The sequence below is a fragment of the Anser anser genome, assembly GCF_964211835.1.
Source record: "Anser anser genome assembly, chromosome: Z".
NCBI classification, from domain to species: domain Eukaryota; kingdom Metazoa; phylum Chordata; class Aves; order Anseriformes; family Anatidae; genus Anser; species Anser anser.
Genome location: NC_139723.1, coordinates 21,163,517 through 21,176,196, shown reverse-complemented (window position 1 = coordinate 21,176,196; position 12,680 = coordinate 21,163,517). Strand labels below are relative to the sequence as shown.

General features: G+C 35.6%; 1 protein-coding gene across 1 annotated transcript in view; it reads right to left on the bottom strand.

The window, feature by feature from the left end:
• Window positions 1-537: 537 nt before the first annotated feature.
• Window positions 538-12,680, bottom strand: part of SNX2 (sorting nexin 2) — a 34,278-nt gene continuing 22,135 nt past the window's right edge. The window contains exons 7-15 of the mRNA XM_083816081.1: window positions 12,598-12,676; window positions 9,416-9,491; window positions 8,001-8,114; window positions 7,680-7,773; window positions 5,725-5,930; window positions 4,756-4,899; window positions 1,995-2,075; window positions 1,826-1,897; window positions 538-1,027 (exon numbers count right to left, since the gene is read on the bottom strand). Of these exons, the coding sequence (XP_083672207.1) occupies window positions 977-1,027; window positions 1,826-1,897; window positions 1,995-2,075; window positions 4,756-4,899; window positions 5,725-5,930; window positions 7,680-7,773; window positions 8,001-8,114; window positions 9,416-9,491; window positions 12,598-12,676 (917 nt within the window). The 3' untranslated portion in view covers window positions 538-976. The remainder of the gene's footprint in view (window positions 1,028-1,825; window positions 1,898-1,994; window positions 2,076-4,755; window positions 4,900-5,724; window positions 5,931-7,679; window positions 7,774-8,000; window positions 8,115-9,415; window positions 9,492-12,597; window positions 12,677-12,680) is intronic.

Here is a 12,680-nt window from a genome sequence, read left to right as displayed (position 1 = left end):
ACAGAAGATATTACCTGTCTCTGCAAATGTATTTTCTACTCAGGAAAACCCAGACAAGTAGAACAGCAGCCCTTACAACTACCTTACACTCTCAGCTGAAGGACTGATTTTTCTTCCTCCCCTGATTACCACAATTTTTGCAAGATTTTATTATTATTATTATTTTAATCCTGAGACCATGAACAACAAGGTTAAGAAAGATGTAATTTATCAGTTGAGTGGGACATCAGCATTTGACCATGCAGGTGATCTTAACCATTCAGAAACTTTGTATGAGACTTCATTTTATGTATGTCTTTTGACTCTGAGTATTCATGCATTGTATTTTACCAGGGTACTGATAACTTCAGGTGAGAAGAATACCTGTAACAAAGAGAATCAGAATTACAAAACAGTTTACCACAAATACTTGCCTGTGCCTCTTTAATACCACCTTCAGCATTCTTTACTAAATGTTGTTTCAGCCTTTGATATAATCTGAAATTGTTATGAACACTACTTCCGAGAACACCAATATCTACAGACACAAAGGCAGTGTTTAATGTTTCACAAGGTACATCCCTTTATTATTGTAATCACAAAAACATGATTTTGTACAGGAATGTTTGAGTGAACATTAATCGATGCAATTACATTTGTTTCATAAAGATCAGGTAAACGAACTACAGAACATTGTATTGTAAAGAACAAAAATATCAGCTTTCTGGCCTTGCAGTGCACATTTTAGTGCAAGTATTAAGACAAAATAGTGTTCAATTCAGCAATGTATTGCAGAACATCATGCCACAGTCCACTTCAACGAGGGTCAGGACATGCAGCTTGTTAATAAAATGCTGTAGTATATAAAAAAGCCACATGTTAATTCATAAAATATATAGTGGTTTATTTGGATGATTTAAAGTGATTTCACTGTGGAATTTAGGTTTATCCAGGACAAACATATCCAGAGTGTCTTGTCATTTGGAATATTCTTCTTTTAGGCGATAGCTTTGGCTTCAGGTAGGAATGCCTCCCAGTATTTTATTAGCTTGAAGAAAATGGGGAAAAAAAAAATCACTATTAAGTACTAACTGTTGGAAAAGAAAACACATATACCTTCCTCCTCTTGTGGCAAACTTGTCTCCACTGGATGCAATAAGAACACAGATGCTTCATATTATCCATTCACATTATTACATGAAGCAAGAAAAAATACAAGTAGTAAATATACAACTTTGCTCATGCAACAGTTATTACACATTGAGGGAGATACTACAGAATACAGTTACAAAGAATTTGTTTGCCAGGTTAATTTGTTATTCTTACCTCTAATGTCACTTTTTTTTTTTTTAACTAAACAAAGCTTAAGAGTTATAACTGAGTGAAAAAAGTAAATACTCCAAATACTATTTTGTGAACAAGGCCTATTTCTGAGTCACTAAAAATTTTTTTTACAGCTTTAAAATATTCAGAAGCATCTTAAGCTTTTAAAAAGACCAATAAGCATCTAAGTACTCAAGCCGCTTCAATAATTTGAAGTACATACTTATTACAATTTATTCCAGTCTAAAAGTTCAAGTATTACTTCAGTTTTACAAGGAGAACAGACAAGAAGCTCCATTCCCCGTACCCCTACGGGAGCTTCTCCCTTGCTTGCCTGAATTAGAGCTATGCAAAGGAGTACAGTAATAGCTAGGAAACTGCAATCTGTGTTCTCCAGTACCGTATAGACTACAAGTAGTTATTTTTGTATTAGGAACTGCTACACTTACAGCCTGTCTTTTTTTAACTAACCTAATATGTAATATTAAATATTAACTTGTACAAAACTTAAAATTTATCTTACCTGCTGCTGTGTTTGCACTAATGATTCTAAATACTTGATAATAACAGTTTTAAAGTCCTTCACTCGTTCCTTCTGTTAAGAAATAAATGATGGCATTAACCAATTTTACATAGAATGTCAATATTATCGAAAGTAAAAATGCCATATACTTGGACAAAATTATACGTGCCTCAAATCTTCCCACTTCCTTGCGAATGGTTTTGGAGATCTGCTCAAAATCTTTTTCCCCTTGCTGAACTTTCGTCTCCCACTGGCAAAGGAAAGACATGCAGAAATGAAACTGTGTTCTCCATTCAGTTTATCAATATTTCAACATTTTAGTATATTAATGATAGTCATTCAGGAGCTGAAAAGGACCTCTGTCCTTTTCCATACTTAAGGGAAAGTCTAACAATAACAATTCCAAAATATTTGTAGAATAGGATACCGCATTAAATGATGGTATCTCTATCACAATGACATCTGTAGATGACAAAAATATTTCAGTGTTGTTACTGAGGAATACTTAAAATCTTTAAGAGATTGTTTAGCAAAGAAAAAGGATCTCTACAACTTTATTGGCCATTCCCTTCACAAGCACTGCTCTAACAAGAATCTAAACCACTAAGCTTCCTGTGACTGCCTGTCCAATCAAACGTAAGAGAGTCTCAGAAGTCAGTTCCCTGTACTTTCCTAATTTCTTCATAGAATCACTTCGGTTGGAAAAGACCATTAGGTCCAACCACCATCTCTGCCTGCAGTCATGTATATGCTTATCTTTCTCATATTTCTATTACAGATAAGCTCACAATGCCTTTTGTTTTGTTTCGTTTTCCAGTTAAAATCAAAGCACACACTCTCTTTTTTAGTGGTGACTGAAGATACAAGAGAAGTAGAAAAGCTATTGCAGGTAAGATCATAAAAGGAAAATTCAGATAAAGTGAAGTTGCCTGCAGGTTTTGCCATATTGGAAGTGTGGTATTCATGTAAAAATACTACATGACACTAGTTTATATTTGTCCTTAGTTTATGGGAAAAGACGTCCAGCTAGCCAGTAAGAGATCATTATCATATACGCTCCCTTGTAACTAGTAGGCTTTCTTTTGCCTCTGGTTTTACATACCTATTATATTGTTAAATTCAAACCTTTTGTGTAGGTAGCTATGAAAAAAACTATCACCTGACACCACAGACACATTTAGGCTAACATTTCAAAAATGCAACTGTATCTGTTCATCTCAACATACTAACTGAATCATGGGAGCTACGTGACCCAGTAACAGTCACCTTCCTCAGAAAAAGGCTGCCAGGATGCAACATACTCTAATATAACATGTTCCTGTCAGCAATCCAGTGGTACTGTCTATTTACAAAGTAAATTGATGCTGCAACACAAAATGCCTGTTGTGTTGAGACAAACACAATCTACCTATTCCAATAAATATCTAGATATTTATATCTTTAGTTTACATTTATCCAGAACCCCCGTATTTTCAGGTACACATTTATGAAGTCATATAATATGTCGTAACAGGATGTGCTTCAGGGAAACACAGCCTGAACAGTTATCTAATAACTGAAACAATATCAAACTCAGACAAGGAAAGGGTAGATTAAGACTGTACCATTCTATCACTGCAACTAGTGGTGCCTGAGACTTCGGTGCAAGACTCTATAGGCATAGGGGACCCCATCCATGTTTCATCACCTCCAAATGCCAGGTTTAGTATAAATTATCAGTGGATGATGGTCTGCCATCCTATAATTCCTGACAAGTAGGAATTTTCACTTTTCAATACAATATTTCTAGGATAATTTTTTTTCCTGCAAAAAAATAACTCTGTCACAGATGACATTCAAGCTGCAATTTCTCTGCCAGAAGGACTTCTACCACTGAATCTGGCAACTCTGAATTTATTTAAATGGAAGCAATCTTTCCACCAGCGTATTCAAACTGAGGGCTTACTAACAACCTTCTCTACTCATCCAGTAAAGAGGAAAAAATTCTTAGGAATAGCATCATTAATTCTTTTCACATTGGAATTGACAAAGGATCACTATTCCCTACTACTCCCAACACTCAGGAAGTATTTTGGCTGAGGAGTCGGCTCACGTGTAGCACTGTGGATGGATGAGTCACATCAAGAGTACCAACCAACAAGAACGTGGTCACATAAGACTGACAGTAAATTTTGCTAGTAAACAATGTTTTTTTTTTTTTTTTTTAAAGAATAAGACAGCCAAGTTAATGAGAAATTTCAATACCATATGCAAAATACACTGAAGTGCAGAAAGAACAAAGCAACTTGTGGTTAGTGACCAATGAGGAAGCCAAACAAAATAACTGCATAATAGATTTGGAAATCTAAAATGATGTTCTCCCATTATTTAATGAGAGAATACTGGTGCATAATCAGAATGCATTAATGTTAAATAATTAAGTTGTCCTACCTCTTCAATTTCCTTAGTGAAGCATGACAGAAAAAGTGTATAGATTATGACACTTCAATACATAAGGTTTATTTTTACTGAAATCACACCATATATACATACATACATATATATGGCTAGATATGCTGCATAATAAAGCAAAACATGGGAACAGTTCTCCATTAGTTTTTGTGAGATTTTAGCTTTAAAAGCCAGAAGACACTCCACTGCCTACCCAAGTCATCTGTTAACAATTAGAAGCAATTTAACTTGTCCATGTTCCCCTCCTCCCGTTTCCCAGACTCTGCAGAGACAGTATTCAACCGCCTTACAGATCTTACAATCAGTAACAATTGTGCATAGTTTTAAGATAAATTAGTTTCAACAACTTCAATAAATATGGAAAACAGCAAATGAGTAAGTGGTTCTTAAATAAAAATGGTATAAAGTAGTGCATTAATGCAAAATGAATGAGTCAATGCAGGGAGTCTGACCTTCAAAATAATGTTTGATAACATTACCTCTTTTATCTCATCTTTAGCTTGCTGCAACTTATCAGGTTTGTTGGCAAGCTGGAGCTTTGCTTCAGCTTCACGTTTTTTTTGTAAAGTGACCTGAGCATCTTGCCACTTTTGCCAGCATTTCATTCGGTGATCAAACACACCCTGTAATGACGAATTAATTTATTAAACAACTGGAATTGTTAGAGCTATCTAAATTTACAGTATGAGAAGGTATTTCTGTATAAAACTGGAACAACTATACTCAAAGAAACTCCACTGTGTCCACTACATCTTCTTGTACTTCATTGGACAGCACGCTTGCACAGCTAAACACCATGTACAGCGGACATTCAAGCCTCTTCAGAACAAACACCTCCATGCCCCAAACTATTTTTTGTTCCTCATTCCACCAAAACACTACCAAAGCAAACAACGATGGCAGAGAGTGGCAACAGAGAATGGGAAAGGGGGAGGAGACAAAGGAAAAGATACAACAATTTGGCAAGTTCAAAATTCTTACACTCCTCTTCCCACGTCAAAACCTAATTATACTACACAGTATGACTTAAAGTCCAATATTTTGTTTAACGAAATCCACAAATTATACTTGTTTCTTATTTACAGAAGCTTTTGGCTATCCAACAAATATGGCCAAATTATGTTCTTGCTTAGACATAATAGCATATAGTGTGCCCAAATACTGTACACAATTAGTACCGCTCAAAGTAGATATTCACCATTTACATTTTTTCTGGATCCTATTAATCCAGAATTAAAATCCATTCTCACTTATAACAATCATTTTTATCATTGGAATAACTGATCACAGATTCATTCATTTTATTTGGATGGAACTTAACATAAAAACTTAGTCTCAACTGTGTAACAAGTGTGCAAATACACACAAATATTCATTTACCTTATACCTAAAAGTTTAGTAGTGGGACTTTAAACACTAAAACCAGTATTTTTCTTCGCAGTACTCACTTTTACTGCAGCAATGAGACGAATGTAATCACCAAGCAGTTCTGAGAATACATAAAAATCAGCAAAAGCTTGTTCTTGATGTAACTGATCTATCTTCTCCTCAACTTCAGCAAGCTGAGACAAAGCTCTAGACAGAGCAGTGTGGTCCTCAGAGTTACCTAACATGGCAGCACTTTTAGCAAAGGCAGCTGTGTTGGCTGAAAGTTCTGAAATACAGAAGTAACACTCAGTACGAGTACCTAATTTGTTATGTTACTCTACAGTATAGATTAACAGAGCAGAGATCTCTGCCCTACTGCAACCCTAATTTCACCAACTGAAAAATGCAAGCTGTATTTCCTAAAGCTGATGATAAAATACGCAAGGAGATCACATTGAAACTACATTTAGGAGAAAATAGTATACAAAAAACTCTCCACCCATAAACGTTTTCCTGAGCCTGTTAATGTCACATTTACTAAGTCAAGAGACTACTATTCAAAAGGCCTAGTTCAGGTAAAATCCAAGCCCATAAAACAAAAACCAAGAAACCTACCGAGCAATTTCAAACCAACCTGAACTGGTCTGCAGCACAGTTGTTTCGTGAAGCTGACAGTGGGAAAAAAAACTACGTATTTCACCACCGCCACAAGGGGAATTCATTTTTTTTTCTGGATATTTCTTTTGGACTGTCCTGTTGACTGAAGTACCTCTAATCATGCCAAATGTAATATATTGCCATGTTTTGACAAACCTTAGGTAAAAAAACAAAGCCAAAACAACACGTACCAGCATGGCTGGCATCTATGAAGCTGAAGATTTGAGCTTATCCATTAACTAAGGCAATTGTCTCACCAAATCGCATGTAAGCCTTCCTGTACAAAGTTATCTCCTACGAAGGACCTTTGAACACGTATTTTAATCCAATTACTTAAGAACTGAAAGTGCAGGCTTGTTTTTAACTCTGTTGTTTTTGCAGAATCACCAGAACACCAGAAATGTTTGGAGGAAAAAAAGCCAACAAAAACAAACAAATGTCTTCAGATAATTAAAACTTACAATTTAAATACATCTCTCAAAAAAATCCTTGCTTCCTCAAATCTCCAAGCAGCTGCCAAATCAACAGCAATCAAATGTATCTATTTTCCATTTTCATTAACTCTTAAAATACTCTTTAATCTTGAGGACATCTGAACAAATATTTATTTATTTTACCACGGAGAATAATTCCTGGGAGGATTGTGAAAAAGCAACTTCATGTACTTTTTAAAGTACAGCATTGTAAATCTACCCAAACTTTTGTCTTAATGCAGTAAGGTAAAAAGGCACATTTATGGTCTTCCTTGCACTACAAATCAGAGATATATTTTTTTTAAATTATCTAATATCTATTTTTAACAAAACAGCTGCACAGGTGGTTAAAACATATTAAAACAAACAGGCAGGCATTGCTTCTCTGTAACACAAGTAAGCCCAAAACTGATGTTCTAGGATTAGTTATCTTTCCAGAAAAAGTTTACCTTAACAGTAGCTTAATGACATATCATTATGTGGACAAAACAAAGAAAATTCCTGTTTAAGAATTTAAACTCAGAGCAATATTGAACCATGAGATGTTTAAATGGATTTATATGACTTTTTGTTTGGAAGGAAATTACTCTTGCCATGAGATCTAGAGATACGTTTATGGATGTCTACTGTAGCAGAATCACTTGCTAGGTATGGTATTAGATCTCTGCAAGAGAAAAAGAGCTAAATAAATATAGTAACTTTCATGTTCAACAGAAGGGGTAACAGATATTCTCAATAAAGATTAAAATAGGTATACCAAAAGTGCTATTTTGCAGTTTACAATAGGTGTAATAAGATTTTTTCATTAAAGTTTACTGTGTAACTCTACTTAGTAGTTAAGACCATCACTATTTCCTACAGTTTTAAGCACGTAAGTTCATGAAGCCACATAAAAGCAAAATTACCTTTTCTGTGGCAGACCAATGCTTCAACACTGGCATGAAGTTTCTTAAGTTGCTGATCCAGATTCTCAAATTGCTGCTGTTTTTCTTCAAACCACTGACAAAAGATGAAAGAGTCAAGCGTTACAAATTAGATTACCAGCAACATTTCTTGTCTTAAAGAAGCAAATTATCCATGTACTGCCAGGGTGGTCAACTGACACAGTTAAGAATCCAAGCCAATAAGCAAATTAATAACCCATTTTCTCCTTCTACAGCTTTAAAATGCAATTGTTGAGCCTCATTAATTCGTCTCATTATTCAAGTCGAAAAATCAGCTCTTACTGCATCCGATTCATTCATCTTGATTGTCATTTTGTTGACAGCGTCGGCAGCCTTGTTCACCATCCTCAATATTCCTGCTCCACTCAGAGCCTGGGTGTTAACCGCTCTCGGCAGCTGGAATTGAATGACAAATAAGGGCAAACAGACTGGTTAAAAGGATGGAGGTTTAACTGGGCACAAGGGGAAAAGAAAAGGATATAGTGTTTTCTTTAGTCCTATGTGTTTCAATATAGTAGAATCTAATTTCTCAGATTTACTACTTTTACATTCTCAGAGGAAAACTTAAAAATATAGACTATTTACTTTTCTTCTACATCTTTACATTTAAATGGAACAAACAACCTACTTGTCCAAAGTTATTATGAACTAGCCAAACGTCCTAACTAGCCACCTATATGCTACAGAGAACAATCTACCACTACAGGAGCAGCGAAGCTTGGATTTACAATAAATTAGAAGAAAAATTCTGTGAAGTAATTCATTATAATGCAAGATTTGCATTGTATACTGATCATAAAACGTTGATGTATTTTTGCTTTTCAATAGAAGACAGATTTCAAAACCTACCTCATAAGCGTTGAGAGAGCTGTGTATTGTTTAGGTATTCAGAAATCCTCAGAGGGTAATATAATGATAATTTAATATTATTGTTTAATTTAGTCTTTATTATTCAATTTAGTCTAACTACACTGTACAAGGTGGGCTCCCATGTCAGACCATTTACCTTTCATGTGTAATATTTTGCCTGTCAGCAGCGTTGACAAAACCACTTTCAGTTATCTATCAGTGATGCTTTTGTCAGTAGTGAGGCTTCAAACTTATTAGCATAGCTAAGACATCAACACTGGCCAAAAGACAATGTTACAGCAAATCCACTATGCACATGTATAGAGACATATAATATCTTTAACGATACATTTAATTTTGTGAAAGGTGCCAGACTTTCACTGCACGATTGACTGAAGTCCTCTGTTCACAAAACACCTAGCCTGGCCAGCAGCGCTGCAAGCGTGTTCATGTTATCCCCCCCAACAAACATCAGGTTGGATTCGTAGAGGCAAGAAACCCATTTCCAAGTCAGCTAATTACTGATCTTACTTACCTATCAGTAACATCAATAACAGATAGTCACTGTATGCATGACAAGTTTCACTCAAAATTGGACAGACTGACTCATTTGAGAAGTTACTGTGAAGCAGACAGCTTTTGGTCACCATCAGACTATGTTTTATCAGAGGCACAGGCACATCATTACCTAAGTCGTCTTCTGCAATTCTGTCCCATGAAGGGTACAATCTAATTTTACTTGTTATGAATTTGGGAGATCAGGTCTCAACACAAAGAGAATATATTATATTATATTGAATATTACCATACCTAGAAATAAATAGGAGAACTTGAAAGAACTTAAATACCTCAGAACTTTCCAAGAACTGCCTTAAATCTGGATCTTGTAACAAGGTTGGGTGTTTTACTGTTCGTTGTAGATACCTATGATTTTAAAAATTAAAATATTAGATAACAGAACAAATTTAATGTGACTGACAGCATTGGAGAGTGTCCTTCATCTAAAGAACTGGTACAATGCAGGCAGCACACAGTCTCCCTTATTATCTAAGGGGGCTTGAACACTCCTGTAAAGTCACCTCTGAACGCTCAGAGGACAGTTCAGTCTCCATGCCCCTTCAGTCTTTTGCCTCTCTGCTGAGTTTTCAAGTCATATTTCTGCATTCTGACACCATTCTCCAATGTATACTTAGGCTATGGGCTACAAAGAGTTACAGGCTAGCGCCACTAAGCACTTTAAACATTCAATGAAGTCTCAGTCCAGCAAGGCTGCCACAAAACCTGAAACTTCTGACTAAAAATGGTCCAGCCCCATACACTGCACAACACAGCAAAGTTGATGGTTTCTAAACTACTTTGTTTAAACAAGAAACTCCTTAAGGTGGGATCTGCTATACCTGTACGTTATGCAGTGTTAAAATATTATACTTTGTATTTTTGACAGTTAAATGAAATCCTCCTGCTCTAATAATAGTCACTTTAGGCCAGGAAAAAGAACTAGAACAAAAAAAGATGAGCTTGTTTAAGAATTCTTGCACAGTGCAGTAGACAGGTTTTTTGTTACAGCTAATTTTGCCTCACTTGTTTTAGAATAAAATGAAGTCTTGCTATGAGCTCTTTATTTGCTGGCTAGACTAGACCTTCAACCCCTAGTAGTTCTACAGGACTCATCCACCCAAAAGTGAAATTAATGCAGCTCCTTCCCTTTGCAATTTTTTGCATTTCCCAGTTTATCTAAAAACTATTGAACAAGTATGGGTTGAAGAGTGAAATTTCAACAGTATTCTTACCCTAAAAACTGCTGCAAGTTTGTCATAACTGACTTTAGTATTATGCATAAAGTGTCACATTTAGTGCTTTATAGAAATGTAGTACTTCAAAATGTCATGGGAGCGTAAGTACATAATATTGCCTATTAAAATGTTCTGACAGAACACTATCAACAGCACTTTGTACTTTTTGCAAAGTTTAATTTTTCGTAAGCCTCCACAGTGAATTACCAGACCCAACCCATTACCTTCACAAATTGCTTAAAAAGTGACCCTAAAAATAAACGTGGAAAGGGACTCAACTGAAAGCATGAGTATGCTGACAATGAAACAACGTATTTTCTCCATCTGCTATTAGATATGGTAACCAGATACTTTCACTACCCTTAGCTTCTTTAGGAAGAAAAAAATTATTTCATTCATTAGATTGCTCAACTTTTCCTTGCTCTTCCAAATACTCAAAAACATTAAAGTTGACATGGCAGGCAGCCAAAGAGATTTTTCTTTAGAAATTTGCTCCTATAGAATAACCCTTAGTCCAAGGGAGGTTACAAGTATTTTCATTGGACACAAATGGCAGTGTTGCTTGAGGGTATCTGGCAGACTTGCAGTATGTAAGTTCACTATTCTAGGGCATAAATTTTAGTGAACTCAATAAGGCGCATTGCTTTACTGCCCACTTTCCCCACAGCTCTGAGCTCATTGAAGCAAATTGAAGCAGATGTCTTCTGTTTGACTTTCTGGTGCACATTAATGTTTTGCTTAGGTTTAGTAACAAGCAACAAAACCTCTGCTTTTGAATAGCATTTGAGTACCATGGTAGGTAGGTAATTTTCATTCTGAAAGAAAAAGCCAGTTAAAATTGGCATGATGAAAAAGTTGCTCCTTGCCAGATAAGATTTTCATAGTCTGAGGGGAAAAAAAAAAAATGTAATAGTGTGAAGCCTTCCTAACAACATCAAAAATCCTGACAAGTTCATTCCCCAGTTTAGGAGGCGCACTTAACATCCATTATAACCTGTATACCAGTAGAATTCCTTTAACAAGTAAGTGAAAAATGAGCATTTAAAGCATGCACACAAGTTAGTGAATTAAATTTGTCCAAGTTGTTCAAATGAGCAACCCAGGGGGAAACTAGTCATCTCTATTACTGACAAAGCTGTGTGGAAGGATCTGCTCAGTTATCTACTCCAATCCCAGCTGTTACTCCGTCTTTGTCTCACAGCACCATTCATTTAGGAACAGACTTATTTAAGGATGAATGACATGTTTTGCAGTTCTACCCCAAGTGACAGAATTACTTCAGTAACTTCTGTGTGCAATTTTAAGAAGCAAATCTTGTCATATACCAATTTTTCAGTGAGAAATAACTAAGATGGGACATCCTATCAGTATTTTGAGTTTTTTGAGGTTCAATATCAGTTCTGATGTTCTATTATTTAGCAAATAGAAAGATATTAGTAACATGATTCTGAAGAGATATATTTTGATTAACATTATATGTCAAAAGACGCATCAAACAGATGTATGAAGTTCTTGAGCTTTTGGAGTCCTGTAGGCAAACTAAACCCTTCCACTTTTGTTAATTTTCCCATTTAACTGTTGTTATATAGAATATTGTTCTCAAATGATGCGATCACAACAACAGCATAAAATAAAATCATACTAAAATTAAGTTTGTATATCTGCACAAGTTTTTCTAGTTGCTTTCTAACATCTTTATTTATCCATGCCAACAAGAAGGGATGATGCAGTGTATCTACAGAAGTACCCTTACGGGGCAGAGATGCTTTAACAATATTAGCTGGATACCAGTGCTGGGTGACTTTTTTTTTTTTTTACACCAAAATTCAGCTAGTCACAAATACACATTGGAAGTCAGAGCACCACTTTAGTTTCCAGTGACTGAGGGTCTCTTTCACCCTTTCCCCCTTCCCAGCAGCTGACTTTCTATGAAACAGACATATTTCTGAAATGACTTAATTCCTGAAGAACAAAATGCATGATGAAGAAAGTTCTGATTACTGGATTCCTGCAATCTCAATTCTAAGCACTTACCAGTTCGAGAAGAGGTAGCTATAATCCCCTATATGAATACATCTACATTTCCAGTTATTAATAGGAATTACACAAATTTCTACACAAAGATTTAGGAGCTGCATACAGCCTCCAGAATCCACCTAGGTACAGATGGCCCAGATCCCAGTTACAGAGTCCACAAGTCATCTTGAGGCTAAACAGGTTTTAGATACATATATTACCTTTCTAGAGCTGCTCTTCTTTTTTCTACAAATTCTGTAGATGAAGAATCTTCCTTGCCTACTTTAACCTTGGTCATGCCTTT